Source organism: Aedes albopictus, chromosome 1 (assembly GCF_035046485.1).
Source record: "Aedes albopictus strain Foshan chromosome 1, AalbF5, whole genome shotgun sequence".
NCBI lineage: Eukaryota > Metazoa > Arthropoda > Insecta > Diptera > Culicidae > Aedes > Aedes albopictus.
In genome coordinates, this window is record NC_085136.1 from 78,925,224 (window position 1) to 78,940,989 (window position 15,766).

Below are 15,766 nucleotides of genomic sequence, written 5' to 3' on the forward strand. Positions count from 1 at the left end.
TCCATAAGGAATTGCGTATAAAAATCAGAGTGTGCATGTCAGTTGACTACTGGTTATGTTGCCCTATCAAGACGACAATGAAAGGCAACGGCTTTATACTGACCCGTTCTTCAGTTCACTAAAGATTTAAAGATGGCATATCAGTGATATCCACTCCACACGCCATCACAATCCAGTTCAGTTGTGATGGAAAAGGGAAAATGACAGTCACTCAACAGAGCACACAGTGACTTGGATCGCAGTTTGCCTATTAATATCGGCGTTTTCCCTGCCATTGATAGTGACAGAGAACAACTCTGATAAAAACTCCAGGAGCAATTCTTTAAAATACTCCTGGAAGAATTACCCTAATAACTTTTGGGGGATATCCATATGGAGGAACATCTGGGAGATTTTCTCAATAAACTCCCAGAGGAATTCTAAAAGTAACTTTTGGAGGAATGCAGAAAAGAATCCATAGGAATCCTGAAAGGATTTTCTGAGAAAAGGCCGGAAACGGTTTTTGAATGAATCCCAAAAGGAGTTCCCGGAGGAATCCCGGGAGAAATTCCTAGAGAAAGCCAGGAAGGAGTTCCTGAAAGAATCACAGAAGAAGTTCCTGGAAGAATCCCGGAATGAATCCGGGAAGCAGCACCTGAAGGAATCTCAAAAGTGTTCTCGAAGGAATCGTGAAAGGAGCTCCCGAAAGAATTTCCACAAAAATCCCGGGAGGAATTCTTGAATGAATCCTAAAACTCCTGAATGAGTCCCGGAAGGAGATCCTGGAAGAAATTCCAGGAGGAATCTCATAAAGAATTCCTGAAGTTATCCTAGAAGCAACTCCTGGAGAAAGCTCCACCTTTCTAGACGAATCCTGGTGATTTCCGGGAAAATCCCTGAAGAAGCTCTTGAAAGAATCCCGTATGGTACATACATACATTTATTTGTTCAACATCACATTTAAGACAAGACATAATCAACAACAGTTCGCCACAATACTCAGCTTGTGGCTGCCGCTCTCCATCCTCGGTCGCGCCCAATGCTCGCCAGGTCGCGCTCCACCTGGTCCGCCCATCGTGCTCTCTGCACTCCACGCCTTCTTGTGTCAACCGGACCAGTAGCAAACACCAGCTTTAGCAAACACCACTCTTGCAACATGCCCTGCCCACCGTATCCTTCCGGCTTTGGCCACCTTCTGGATGCTGAGTTCGTCGTAAAGTGCAGCGAGCTCGTGGTTCATCCTTCTCCGCCACACACCTTTCTTCTGCACACCGCCGAATATCGCCCTTAGCATGCGTCGCTCGAAAACTTCGAGTGCTTGCAGGTCCTCTTCGAGAGTGGTCCATGTCTCGTGTCCGTAGAGGTCCACCAGTCTTATTAGCGTTTTGTACATGGTGCATTTGGTGCGTGGGTGAATCTTTTTCTACTGCAGTTTCTTCTGGAACCCGTAGTAGGCCCGACTTCCGCTGATGATGCGCCTCCAAATTTCACGGCTCACGTTGTTGTCAGCCGTCAGTAAGGATCCGAGGTAGACGAATTCCTCCACCACCTCGATAGTATCCCCGTATATCGTAACATTACTACCCAGACGGATCCGGTCGTTTTCGGTTCCGCTTACTAGCATGTACTTTGTTTTTGAGGCATTCACCACCAGTCCGACCTTTGCTGCTTCGCGTTTCAGGCGGGTGTACAGCTCTGCCACCGTTCCAAATGTTCTGGCAATAATGTCCATGTCGTCCGCAAAGCACACAAATTGACCGGATTTTGTGAAAATCGTTCCCCGGCTGTTGAGCCCGGCACGTCGCATCACACCTTCCAGATGTTGAAGAGTAGACATGAGAGTCCATCACCTTGTCGCAGTCCCCGGCGAGATTCGAATGAACTGGACAGTTCACCCGAAACCCTTACGCAGTTTTGAACATCGGGACCATCGTTGCTTTAATCAGTCTAGTCAGCTTCCCAGGAAAGCCGTTTTCGTCCATGACTCTCCATAGCTCTGTGCGGTCGATACTGTCGTATGCCGCTTTGAAGTCGATGAACAGGTGATGCGTTGGGACCTGGTATTCACGGCATTTCTGGAGGATTTGCCGTGCGGTAAAGATCTGGTCCGTTGTCGACCGGGCGTCGATGAAGCCGGCTTGATAATTTCCCACGAACTCATTTGTTTTAGGTAACAGACGACGGAAGATGATCTGGGATAGTACTTTGTAGGCAGCATTCAAAATAGTGATCGCCCTGAAGTCTCACATTCCAAATGGTCGCCTTTCTTGTGAATGGGGCAGATTACCCCTTCCACTCCTTCGGTAGCTGTTCGGTTTAACTTCCCTCAGCGTTGGAGTTGGTTCATTTCCGTCCTCCGCTGCACTGGCGTCGCCGTTTCTTCCGTTGCCGTGGGCTCCCGTGCCTACGTTCTCCACGCCGTTCAGGTGCTGATCGAAGTGCTGCTTCCACCTTTCGATCACCTCACGTTCGTCCGTCAAGAGGCCTCTGTCTTTATCCCTGCACAGCCGTTGCGGGATGCGTTGAGCTTCTTATAGAACTTCCGTGTTTCTTGGGAACGGCACAGCAGTTCCATTTCTTCACACTCCGCATCTTTCAGGCGGCGCTTTTTCTCCCGAAAGAGGCGGGTCTGCTGTTTCCGCTTCTGTTTATAACGTTCCACGTTTTGTCGAGTCCCTTGCTGCAGCATTGCCGCCCTCGCTGCGTTCTTCTCCTCCAAAACCGTTCTGCACACTTCGTCGAACCATTCGTTCCGTCGATTCCGTTCCACGTACCCGATGGTGCTCTCGGCTGTGTTGTTGATGGCTGCTTTGACTGTACTCCAGCATTCCTCTAGAGGGGCCTCATCGAGCTTGCCCTCGTCTGGCAACGCGGCTTCGAGATTCTGCGCGTATGCTGAGGCGACATCCGATTGCTTCAGTCGCTCTAGGTTGTACCGTGGCGGTCGCCGGTACCGTACATTGTTGATGACGGAGAGTTTTGGGCGCAGTTTGACCATCACCAGATAGTGGTGATGAAGCGATAGTGGAGTCGATGTTGGCGCCACAATAGGTCCTGACGTCGATAATGTCGGAGAAGTGCCGTCCGTCAATCAGAACGTGGTCGATTTGAGATTCCGTCTGCTGTGGTGATCTCCAGGTGTAACGATAAGGGAGGCTGTGTTGGAAAAAGGTGCTACGTATGGCCATATTTTTGGAGGCGGCGAAATCAATGAGTCGTAGGCCGTTTTCGTTCGTCTGCTGGTGGGCGCTGAACTTACCAATCGTCGGTCTGAATTCCTCCTCCTGGCCTACCTGAGCGTTCAAATCTCCTATGATGATCTTGACGTCGTGGCTTGGGCAGCGGTCGTACTCGCGTTCGAGCTGCGCGTAAAATGCGTCCTTGTCATCATCAGTACTTCCGGAGTGTGGGCTGTGCACGTTTATTATGCTGAAGTTGAAGAATCGGCCGTTGATCCTCAACCTGCACATTCTTTCGTCGATCGGCCACCAACCGATCACGCGCCTCTGCATATCACCCATCACGATGAAAGCTGTTCCCAGCTCGCGTGTGTTGCCGCAGCTCTGGTAGATGGTATGATTACCTCTAAACGTTCGCATCATGGATCCTGTCCAACACACCTCCTGCAGCGCTACGATGCCGAACCCGTGGTTCTTCAGTAGATCGGCGAGTATGCGGGTGCTCCCAATGAAGTTTTTGTTCGCTGGGGTCGTTGCCGTTGGTCTCGGTTCGTATTATTCTGTTGCTGATTTTCCGTTACAATGGTTTTTTACGGATGGCTCGTAGGGCCTGACACCAACCCCCTACTTTCCGGAGGACCATAGTGCACATACAGAAAAACTTGTAGTTAGAAGACACAGAATGTTGCTAATTGACAAATTGAGGGACGAATTTTTGAAAAAAATCGCGTTCTGGTGGGATTCGAACCCACGACCCCGTATTCGCTAGACCGGTGCTTTAACCAACTACAAGTTTTTCTGTATGTTTATGACATACCAGCTAATCTGGTAAATGCCAGTAAAGGGCAATATATATATATATCAGTGTACCATAGTGCACAGTTGAGCTTAGAGTCCTTCCCTGGCACTCGGACGTAGATCAGCCGCCCCTTACATGGGGATCAGACGCTGTTGTGAGCCGTTCCTCCTGGAGAACAGACGCTCAGGTTTGCCGAAACAAACCCCCCCTTCCCTGTAAGCCTACGACTCTGGGTCATGTTGATACCAAAATGCTACTAGTGTTAAGATTGTCAGAAATAAATGTAATCTAGTTTCAACCACCACTGAAGACACACGTCTACAAGCTATTCTCTAACAATTCATCCTATGACTGCTTCAGGAATTCTTCCAGGAAATCATCGAGAGTCTTGTCTGCCGATTCCTCGAGGCATTTTTCCCATTCTTCCATGAATCCTTCCAGAAATTTATGTCAATATTCCTTTGCAAATCTTCTATGAATGCCTTCAACAATTTGTAGTGGGATTTCTACAGAATTTAATGCTGGAATTACACCAGAAATTCCTGATGCAATTCCTCAAGCAATATGTTTGCTGGGCTTGCTCCAGAAATCACTGGGATTTCTTCCGGAACTTAAGAGACAATTCCGCCAAAGATTTCTAAAGAGATTCCACTAGGAATCCCTAGAGATTCCTCTGGAGAAATTCTTCCAGAGAATTTTTTATGTATAGCTCTAAAGATTCTTCCAAGAATTTATGTTTGGATTTCTGCAGGATTTACTGCAATCCCTGCTGAGATTTATTTTGAAATTCTTTGAAAGAACTACAGGACAATTCCCAGCAAGAATGTCTAAAGGAGTTCCGGATGTAATGCCAAGAAACTTTTATATAGAAATACCAAGCGGAAATCCCAGGAAATCCACTGAGAAAACTCTATAGGGAAATCTAAAACACAGGATTCCTGAAGAAATCCTCATATGAATTCCTCGAGAAATAACTACCAAAGTAACATTTTGATGAATAATTAGTTTTGTAGAGGTTTTGAAAATTACTAATGAACCTAGTTTCTTTTATATTGAATTTATGCTGATTCTAAGAACTTCTTTTAGTATATTTCATTAAAAATTGTTAGTTGGGTAAAGGCAATCTTCTACCATCATCATTTAAACAATCCTAGTGAGATCGCTAAAGAAATCCTAAGATAAATTCTTTAAAGATTTCATAGGTAAGTTCCTGGATAAATCCACGTAGTAATTCTAGAGAAGTTTCTGGAGCAATCTCCAAAAATCATAGGGGGCTGCCCATAAACCACGTGGTCATTTTTTTGGGACTTTTCAACCCCCCCCCCTGCGTCGTCATTTGTCCACACAAAATTTTTAATTTGTCCATACAAAATGATCATTGGCCGAACCCCCCCCCCCTGACCACGTGGTTTAAGGACGGCCCCTAGGATACATTCCTGTGGGAGATTGATTGATGAATAAATCCATGCAGGAATTATTGCATAAATCTCTACAGAAACCTCTGGATACATCCCTAGAGGAGTTCCTATAGAACTGGATAAAGTCTTGCTGGAATACCAACAAAAATGCTGGAGGAATCCCAGTAGGAGTTTTTTTTTCAAGACGAATTCCTGAGAGTATCACTGGAGGAATGCATGAACAATTGTTAAGGTAATATCTGAAGACATTCTTATAGAAATTCCCAGAAAAATTCCTAGAGAAATTTCCGAGCAGTAATTCCTGGAAGAATCTACAGGAAAACATTCCTGGATAAATCTACGTATTAACTCTAGGAGGAGTTTTTGGAGACGGAAATTCCTGGATCTCAAGAATTTTTGAAAAAAAAAAACCACAGCAGGAGTTTCTAAAGGAACCCAAGAAAAACTTCTGGAGGTATGACAGTAAGAATTCCTGGAAAAAATGTTATTAAATTCTTGGAGGAACACCAGAAGAAATGCATAGAAGAATCGCAATTCTTGAAGGAAATGCAGTAATAATTTCTGAAAGAATCCCTCCAAGAATTCCTCAAGAGTTTCCAATGAAGAAATCCATGGAAGACCTCGGCAAAAATTCCTGAAGCAATTGCAGCAGGATATCTTTAAAGAAATGATTTCTATCCTAGCGTCACATGTTTGCTGATGATCACATCAACATTCAGCAAGACCATGCAGAGGGTGCCGGCACAGAGAAACAGACGTCACACTCCGGCCGCTTCTCATCGATCACCTTCTTAACGGTTAATTCAAATATTCAGTAGGTGGTCGATTGACCACTCGCGGCACTGGCATCGTTTTTGCTCCTGTTTGACGTTTGCTCACTACCGCCACCTAGTGGTGGCCCGGCCTACCACAGCACGTTTAGCATTGGGCGATTACTTTTTCGTGACCATGTTTTTTAAATGAAATTTGTTCGAAGTTTTACTTCTGTTTCTCTGTGGTGCCGGTGCCGATTTCGATTCCCGGTCGGTTCAGGAACTTTTCGTAATGGAAATAAGCCGAAACCCAAAATAATTATTCTAAAATGAACTGTTCCTAAAACAGTATCCGTTATTCACATCCCACTTATTAAAAATCTGTGGAAAATGTTTCACAATAGAAGCGACTTCAAAACTGCGTTCGGAATTCAAGCGAAATTTGGAAACTTCACCTACCTACGTCAACAAACTCTTGACGCACATTGTTCACGTACGTAAAACGTATTGTGCTGAACCCAAAAGGCGAGGGAAAATACGAGGAAAAACGCCTGCACTATGGGAATTGTTTTGCCGTTCTCAATATGAAAACAAGCTATTATACGTGACTCCAGAGCCAAAACATATACGCGGCTGTACGATTACAGCTCTATATCTAACATCGTTTGGGAAGTTTGAGACAACTTCAGGTTCTCTGGCATATATTAAGCAGCCATTGCATAGCATACAAAGTAAAGCACATTGATATTAAATGAATGAAATTTTCATTCTCTTGTCGTCGTCGTTCCTTTTAATTCTGGAATGTTTTGTTTTCGCTTAAGTAACTCAGTTAGTACCGAAGCGAAGAGCGTGTGAAATCGCTGAAGCATTAAAGGGGTGAACAGAAGTATTTTTTTTTAGTCTGGTTGAACCCACCACCAGCACTCGTCCAATTAATCAATTATTCAATCGCGCGCGGTCTTGGTTCGTTAGGGCCCGCGCGCAAAGATCAAAGGCGAGATATGCAGACTTGGGAGTGGTCGGGCTGAAGAGCGTTCACATATTCCACTTTTTGATGATTAACTTTTATGGCCAGGAGATCTAGATCTATCTACCGGAGAGATGGTGCAGTTGCAACCTAAGGATGCACAATGAAGGGGTTTCATTAGTATGCGTAGGCATGGCTGAGGACGTTCTGAATCCTGTACGTTTCTTCGGAGGAAGTGTAGCTATTTATTATGTGGAAACTTTTTTCAAGAGGTGCTCATTACGGGCCTTACGGAAAAATGTAAATTAGAAAACATAGAACGTAATAAGGTAATTGTGATAAGACGAAATTACAATTTTGTGAATAATTTGGTTAAATATAAATGACCACAAATTCTGTAAACTTCCAAAAGGTGTTTCTTTCGGGATTCCTGAATTTATTTCTTACAGAATTGTTAATATAGGGTATTCTAATAGTATTGTAATTAATTGTTTTTTTTTTCATTTAAATGTTGAAAAAGCAGATTTCACTACTTTCTAATTTTTGCAGTATTTTTGAGGTTTGAATAGTTTTGAATTAAGAAATTTATACCAATAGGATCTTGCACCATTTTGGCAGGTGTACCTTAGCATGAGACACGCTTGTATGGAAAAAATAAATCCTCGCTCCAGTCGACTTTTTGGATTCCATTTAGGTACCATATGAACTGTACAAAATTTCAGTGCAATCGGTGATACTATAATTTAGCGCAAGTGGTTCAAAGATTGCATAGGATTTACTATGGGAAAAGATTTCTGATTGGATTCACCAAATGCTCAAAAACCGACATCTCTTCACGACATTGCGTCAAGCAGCGATTAGGAAATTGAGTGTTTGTGGATGCCCCCAAGGGGGAGTCTTATCGCCACTTTAGTGGAATCTCGTAGCAGATACGCTATCGAGACAACTCAATAATAGCGGTTTTCCTACTTATGGTTTTGCCGACGACTACCTAAAATTGTTAGTCGGTATGCGCATCAGCACCCTTTTCGACCCGAAGCAAAACGCTCTTCAGGTAGTTGAGGGTTGGTGTCGCCAATATGGCCTTTCGGCAAATCCGAGTAAACATCTATTGATTGTTTCACGGAAAAGCGAAACCGTAATGGTGTTCGACCTTTGCGTCTTTTTGATTGTGAAATCAATGTGACCGCTTTCCTGGACACCTCACATTGAGTTCAGAATCAAGAAAGCTTGTATGGCTTTCGGGCAATGCTGGCGAACCTTTGGTACAACTTGGGCTCTAAAACCCAAGTATATCGAATGGATCTACACAACTGTTGTTCGGTCAATATTGGCCTATGGATGTCTTGTGTGGTGGCAAAAGGTCGAAATGAGAACGATCCCATCAAAGTTAGGCCATCTCCAAAGATGGCGATGTCCGGAGCGGTCTCTTCAACTCCCACGGCAGCGCTCGAAGTTCTCTTTGACGTTGCTCCACAACACATTCATCTCAAACAAGAAGCACTTTCTTGCACTTACCGTCTACGGGTACTCGGTCTACTAGAGGAAACTCCTGTGAATCGCACATCGACTCACACCTCGTTGTTTCCACTTTTGATGAATTGGGACAAAGTTGTGCTTGCTCCAAGTGATTTTACAATTGCTTGTAATTTCACATATAGGACATTTTCCACGATATTCCCTTCCCGGGAAGAGTGGACATCTGGATATCTGGAAAGAAGTATTTCAGACTGCATCGCATGTTACACTGATGGCTCCCTTCTCGAAGGTTGAGCAGGTGCTGGTGTTTATTCTCGTGAGCTAAGGCTGAATCAATCTTACTCACTTGGTAGACACTGCACCGTTTTTCAGTCCGAAATCTTTGCTCTTATGTGCGGAGTGCATTCAGCACTTCAGCAGCACGTACTGGGCAAAGTAATATACTTCTGTTCAGATAGCCAGGCTGCTATTACAGCACTTGCTTCGGCCAACTCTAGGTCGAAGATAGTTATCGCTTGTCGAACTCAAATCGAAGAGCTGAATTCAGCAAACGCTGTTTACCTTGTATGGGTACCTGGCCATTCTTCCATCGCTGGAAATGAATTGGCTGATGAGTTAGCTCGCACTTGAGCATCACATGACATCATTGGTCCTGAGCCAGCTATTCCGATATCGAAGTGTTGGGTAAAGCTTCAGATTCACACCTGGGCTGCCACTCAACACAGACAATACTGGAATAGTTTGGGGTCATATCGTCAAGCCAAATTGTATTATACTGAGCCATCTCCAAGGGTGGCGAAGTATCTAACAAATCTGTCAAAGCAGAATTGCAACATTCTGGTCAAAGTATTGACTGGCCACTGCCGACTCAGCTATCACATGGCGAATATTTAGCAAGCTGATTCATTTGCATGTCATAACTGTGAATGCGATTATGGAACTTCGTATCATTTGATATGTAACTGTCCAATTTTTGCGCAACTGCGTTTCCGAGTATTCGGTAAACAATTATTATTAAGTGAAACTTACTTCAGATAAGTGTTATCAGTTTCGTACCTTTTAAAAGGTACGAAACTGATTGCACTCATTCGAAGAGGGTATTCTGCTTAGAGGGTTCGAAAACTCGGTACAAGATTACATCAGGTACCTGAATCTTCAGGATATTCTGATGTTCTTAACTCGCTGTGGTAAAAAGCTATAGGCTCTCTTTCGCTGTATGCGTTATTACAGTGGACTTTTCAGGGCGCTGTTTGAGCCCATTGTGGTAGCTAATGCGTTAGTATCCTCTTCCAGGGTACTTTTCCTATTTCCCTACCTGTCCTTATCTCCATCCTTATCGTTATTTCCTTCCTTTTCCCTCAGGTAGATGATGAAATAGGCTATTATTTTGGCGATGGCACAAATGTCCCAAATGGAGGATAAAGTGCCTCTGGAGCCGGCCTTCTGATACCTGATGCATTAGACGTACTCGTACCGGATGAAATGATCTCAAGCTCGAGCTCAAGCGTGACCAGGAACGCACAAATGCCTGCCGGAAGAGATCCTTGGCGAGGGTCTCGAGGTGAGGGCTTTTACAGCGGAGGCTATTCTGACGGTGAAGAGCCAAGATGAGATCACGGACACAGAAGAGCTCGTTGGGGCACTTGCGGCAACAGTGCCAGGTGCAGGTGGTCACTGCAGCCTTTCGGCAACGAAAAAGGCCGGCAGGGACACAGGTAGCCTTGGTACAGCTACCTGTGGTGGACGCAAAAAAAATCCGTTAAAATAGGGAACCACAAGGTGGGCTGGTCAGTATGCCAACTGACCTTGCACGAGCCACCGAAGGTTTGCTTCAGGTGTCTGGAACCAGGACACAAGTCAGGGTACTGCATAGGCCCTGACAGGAGCAAACTGTGAAGACGAGGCGAAGTCCATAAGGCACAAGGCTGTATTGGTCCACCCACGTGTTCGATTTGTTCCGGGAAATCCGTGAACAGCAAGCTCCCAATGGGAGGGTCCAAGGTGCACGACCTTCAGAGAGCCGTAGCTGACAAATCACAGTGCCGTTAACGAAGCTGAACCTGAAGCACTGTGACGCAGCCCACGAACTGCTTTGTCAGGCAGTTTCTGAGTGGGGGACGGATATTGCCATCTGGCGGACCCATATGGGTCGATATATCGATATATCGAGTACCTGCTTGCAACGGCAGGTGTTGGTGTTTACTACCTACAAGTGCTTCGTGGTCTCCAAAGTAAACAAGATCTTTATCTGTAGCTGTTATGCATATCCGTAGTGGTCGATCGAGCAGTTTACACTGATTCCCGGAGACCCGACGACATATAGACCAATATGCTTGATCGACACGGCGGGGAAGGTGCTCGAAAAGATCATCCTCAACAGAATGTTGAGACACACCGAGGGTGTAAATGGTGTCTCGAGCAACCAGTTCGGATTCCGGAAGGGGAGGTCGACCGTAGACGCTATCCTATCGGTTACAAAAACAGCCGAGATAGCGCTCCATCACAAAAGGACGGGGATTCGTTACTGTGCAGTAGTGACTCTGGATGTAAGGAACGCGTACCCGGATACCTGTACAAGATTCTCGGAAGTTACTTCCAGAATCGAGTACTAGTTTACAACACAGAGGTGGGTCGGAAGTGCTTTCACATAAGTCCACCAAGGTTCCATGCTTGATCCCGAGAGTAGAAGTTGGGCTAGCAGGCACCATGGGGGAAATAACATTCTACCTGACTCTGATCCTTTCCAGCAATGATAGCTTCTGACAGTATCTACATCGTTTCGGTCATGCGGGTTCTCCCGAATGTCCGGCTTGTGCTGGTTTAGAGGAAAAGGCGGAACACGTTTTGTTCGTGTGCCCGCGTTTTCGCACAATGCGTGACCGCATGCTTGCCACATGCGGGGAGGACACAACTCCGGACAATCTTGTCCAGAGGAAGTGTAGGGATGAGTTTGGCTGGAATGCCGGCTATCACTCACATCGCCTGCGGCTACAGAGGAGGTGGCGCGTGGACTCGCTAGTTCAGCTAGTTCAGATGAAATTCAAGAATTGGTCCAAAGGTTCAGAGTTGGCTACGTAGATCATACTGGTGCGCTGCGGTCGGAATCGACCTATACAGCGATTAAGTGGCCGTGAGGAGAACATCCCGGTAGCGGTGCTGTCGTGGCGTCGGTCTACTGGGTTGGAACCGAGCGGTTGGGATGGGGTCCCCGGCAAGGTCGGGGCAGGTGGAGGCCCCATGTCGGCACGTCCTTCTGTGTGCTGGCTGATAAGGCCTTACTAGCGGGAAGGTCCAATTGCTGTGCACGTGGTATCAGTTCTTGATATTTGCTGTGCAGTTGGAACTTAGAACGCATATAACCTTGAGGGTGCAAGTCATATCTGAAATCATTACTGGCTTTATGTTTTCACTGACTTTTTCCGTTCAATCAACGGTACGGAGAGCTTTCACTCCGTTACGAACGACAACGGCCCGAGATTAGTCAACTTTGCTGCTGGTAGGGGGCCATTAGTAGCACCTACTTTGCTCGCAAGGATATCCGCAGACATACATACCTGGCGACACCAAAATGGCGAAGTTCTCAACCAAATCGACCATGTGCTGGTAGATAGTCGACATTTCTCGGACGTCATTGGTGTTAAAACTTTTAGGGGTTCCAACATCGACTCAGATAACTATCTCGTAGTAAGTAGAATTCGAGCTCGCTTATCAACCATGTCGAACTCTAGGAATCAACGATCGATGCGTTTCTACATCCAGCGGTTTTAAGCAGATAGCGCGGTTACTGGCTATCACCGGAAGCTGGACAAGCGTGAAAGTCTATCCACGGAGCAAGTGGAACCTCCAACGCTAGACGAGGTCAATACAGCCATTAGAGGACTGAAAAACGACAAGGCTGCTGGGAAGGACGAGCTTCTCAAGCACAGCAGTGGGCAGCTGTATAAACTCTTACACCGTATTATGTTGATGATATGGGAAGAGGAAGAAATTGCCTGCTAGTTTGTTGGATGGTTTCATTTTCCCTACAAGAAAGGGCATCGCCTGAAGTTCGCAAATTACAGAGGAATAACACTTCTCAATTCAGCGTACAAAATTTTGTCCGGAATTTTGTTTCACAGGCTGAAGCCGATTGAGGAGTCCTTCGTCGGCGAATACCAGGCGGGTTTTCGTGAGGGCCAATAAACGACGGATCAGATGGTTTTACCCCGCGACAGATTCTCGATAAATTTCGGGAGAACAACTTGCAGACCCATCATCTGTTTATTGATTTCAAGGCGGCGTACGATTCAGTGAAGCGAAACGAGTTACGGCAGATAATGATCGAACATGGTTTTCCGGTGAAGCTGATTAGACTGATTCGTGCGACGGAGAGCCTTTGGAGTCTTCGAACGTAAAGTGCTGCGAACAATACTCGGCGGGAAACTGGAGGATGGCATTTGGCGGCGTCGCATGAACTACGATCTGTTGTACCATACCAAGTATATAAAGAGATGGATATAGTGAAGCGAATAAAACACGGCAGGCTGCGGTGGGCTAAGCACGTAGCTCGTATGCCGAAGGAACGACAAGCTAAAATCACGACAATAAAGTATGGGTGGACACTAAACGTTCAGGGCGACTAGAAGCGATTGGTTCAGGACCGAGACCAATGGAGGCAGATACTTCATTCGGTGTAGACTCACCGAATTGTAGCTCATCAAGTATCAAGTAAGTATATTTTAACTGGAACTTAGCCTGCCCTCTTTAACATATTAGGGGGATTCACTTAACAGCGTTAACTGATTAAACGTCGCGATCACCAAGGCAATCTTTGATTATTTCATTCGCAAAATCATGAAACATTTCAAATAAGCAGAAAATCATGGCTTACGCAGCAATTGGGTTTTTAAATTAAGAAAAATGAAGTGATTTTTTGATTTTATACAAAAGAGCACCTTTTTCTGAGCCGCTATGATTTTTTTCAGATTTTTAGAACTTTATTTTGGTACCTAAACCCAATTTCAAAGAGATTTTTTGAAATCACCTTTTGACAGCTGAGCAACTGTTTGACAGCTCCGCCCAGTACAAACTGCGACGAGGGGTGATTCGACAAATCGCTCCCATACAAACTTCAAATTGATTTTTAAATAGGTTCCCGAGCACCAAAATTCATGAAAATTTGGATTTCGGCTCAGTTTGACATGCAGATTCAGAATATTGAATTATCTCAACATAGTTAAAGAAGCCAATTTAATCTGTTTAGTGAGTACCCCTAGTATGCTTTCAGTATTCCAACAATCTATAATTAAAGTCGTGGTTTCGCCCCAGTTACAATTACACATTCCATATTTTGCACTGTTGAAGCGGGATTTCAAGAGGTTTGTCTTTAAGGACAGACTTGTTAGAATCCCAAAATGGCCACCACAATGGCCGACTTTGGCACCTACTCAAAATTTTAAGCGCACAAATCTCGTCGTAAACAAAACCATCGCACCTGGTCTTCTTATATTAAGCTTTTTACAACTGAGCAAGAACAAAATAAAAAGTGTACTGTTGTTTGAAGCTTGCTTCTGGAAATTTGTTTGCCTAAAGTTCTGATGCAATGTTGAAGTGGGATTTCAAGACAAGACATGTGTATTTAAAACCAATAATATCGAATACAGAAATCCCAGCACACCACCACGTTCGAAACCAAGTGCGATCGATAAATCCCACCCGCGGAAAATGCGCACTGCTATAAAGGACATAATCGAATCAAAACACTCGAGCCCATCTTGTAACGGAATAATAATACAGATAGAGAGAGACTAGGACTCACCTTGTATCCGGAAGTGGTGAGACCGGCGTTCCGCTTCGCCAGCACGCACTTCATCCGTAGGAAGAACGTCCGCTCGATCTCGATTGTTTGCGACTGCTGGTTGAAGGGATGATGATGGTGGTGGTGGTGATGGTGATGATGATGATGGGGAGGATGATGATGGTGCTGCGGAGGAGGCGGGTGGTGATGCTGCTGTTGAAGGTGGTTCGGCGTGGTCGATGGGATGTTTGGGGTGAGGTGAGGCGGGGGTATTTGGCCGACCGAGGGTGAATGTCCGGGTGGCACCTGGGGAGGTGGACCCAAGTGCGGCGGTACGGATGTGGGAGGTATACTAAGGCTGGGCGATATCGAGGGGGGACAACTCATGGTTTGTGGAGGTGAGTCTGATGTTGGTCCTTGACTGACGACGATGGTCGGTTCAACATTCGGTAGGAGGGGAGTTATGATGGCCACGGTTGCATTGGCGGTTGTAGGGGGAGGTGGAGGCGGAGGTGGGGGAGGTCCCGGCGGTCCAAACATGTTCGGTTGCAGCGAGAGGACCGATGTCATCTCGTCCTGGTCGTAGTTGTGGATGTACTCGTAGATGGAGTTACCCGTCAGTTCCACCTGGCTGAGGCCCAGGTGAACCGACGCCGTCTCGGAGATGTACATTATCTTGCCGTCGGGGGCCACTACGAAGATGAACCCATCCAGGGTCTGCAGCAGATGAGAGCCCAGCTCTTTGATGGCCATGTCACGGGGGTTGGTCGGTATGTGCTGTGAGCCCCAGGCTTCCCCCAGGCCTGCGAAAACGAGAGGAAATAATTAGAAAGGAAAACAATCTCAGCAACCGGCGGACGACGGCAGCAGCGCAGCACGCTAAGTGGTTTCCATCACAGCATTGTCATCCATGGCTTGCTTCGTCATTAAAGGAAGCCCTCTGTATAATAGGAAAGGCAGACGACTACTGTGATCCACTTCAGAATGTGTTTTTATTTGTCAGCATAATTTTTATCACTTTGTTCGCCTATTATTTCCCCCTTTTGTTGTTACTGCACCACTGGCATGGCATTATAGAGGAAAAACCCGGCAGGACCCTATTAGCGAGCTCAGCAGGAAGGAAGTGTGGCGATGAAGCGTGGGATGAGCGTGTGAGCCTCGTCGGAAGAAGGAAAGCATACGTTTGGTGGTGCTTCCAGTGAGCTTGAAATAACAAGAAGCGTAGGCCACCATGAATCTGGTTGTTTTTGGGGTGGATTTGAGGGATTGCTGAACACTGGATGGAGTGGACGAGTTGGGAAGGGAAGAGTGAATTTTACCCACGAGGCATTTTCCGCCAGTCGTGGTTGCTTCGGTATTGACGCAATTCATCACTTCAAGGATTATGAAAGGAAATCCTGACTATTAAATTCTGTTA

General features: G+C 45.9%; 1 protein-coding gene across 1 annotated transcript in view; it reads right to left on the reverse strand.

Moving 5' to 3' along the window:
• Positions 1-15,766, reverse strand: part of LOC115253434 (protein single-minded) — a 69,180-nt gene that overhangs the window by 27,854 nt on the left and 25,560 nt on the right. The window contains exon 2 of the mRNA XM_029854913.2: positions 14,371-15,152. Coding sequence (XP_029710773.1) covers positions 14,371-15,152 — 782 coding nt within the window. The remainder of the gene's footprint in view (positions 1-14,370; positions 15,153-15,766) is intronic.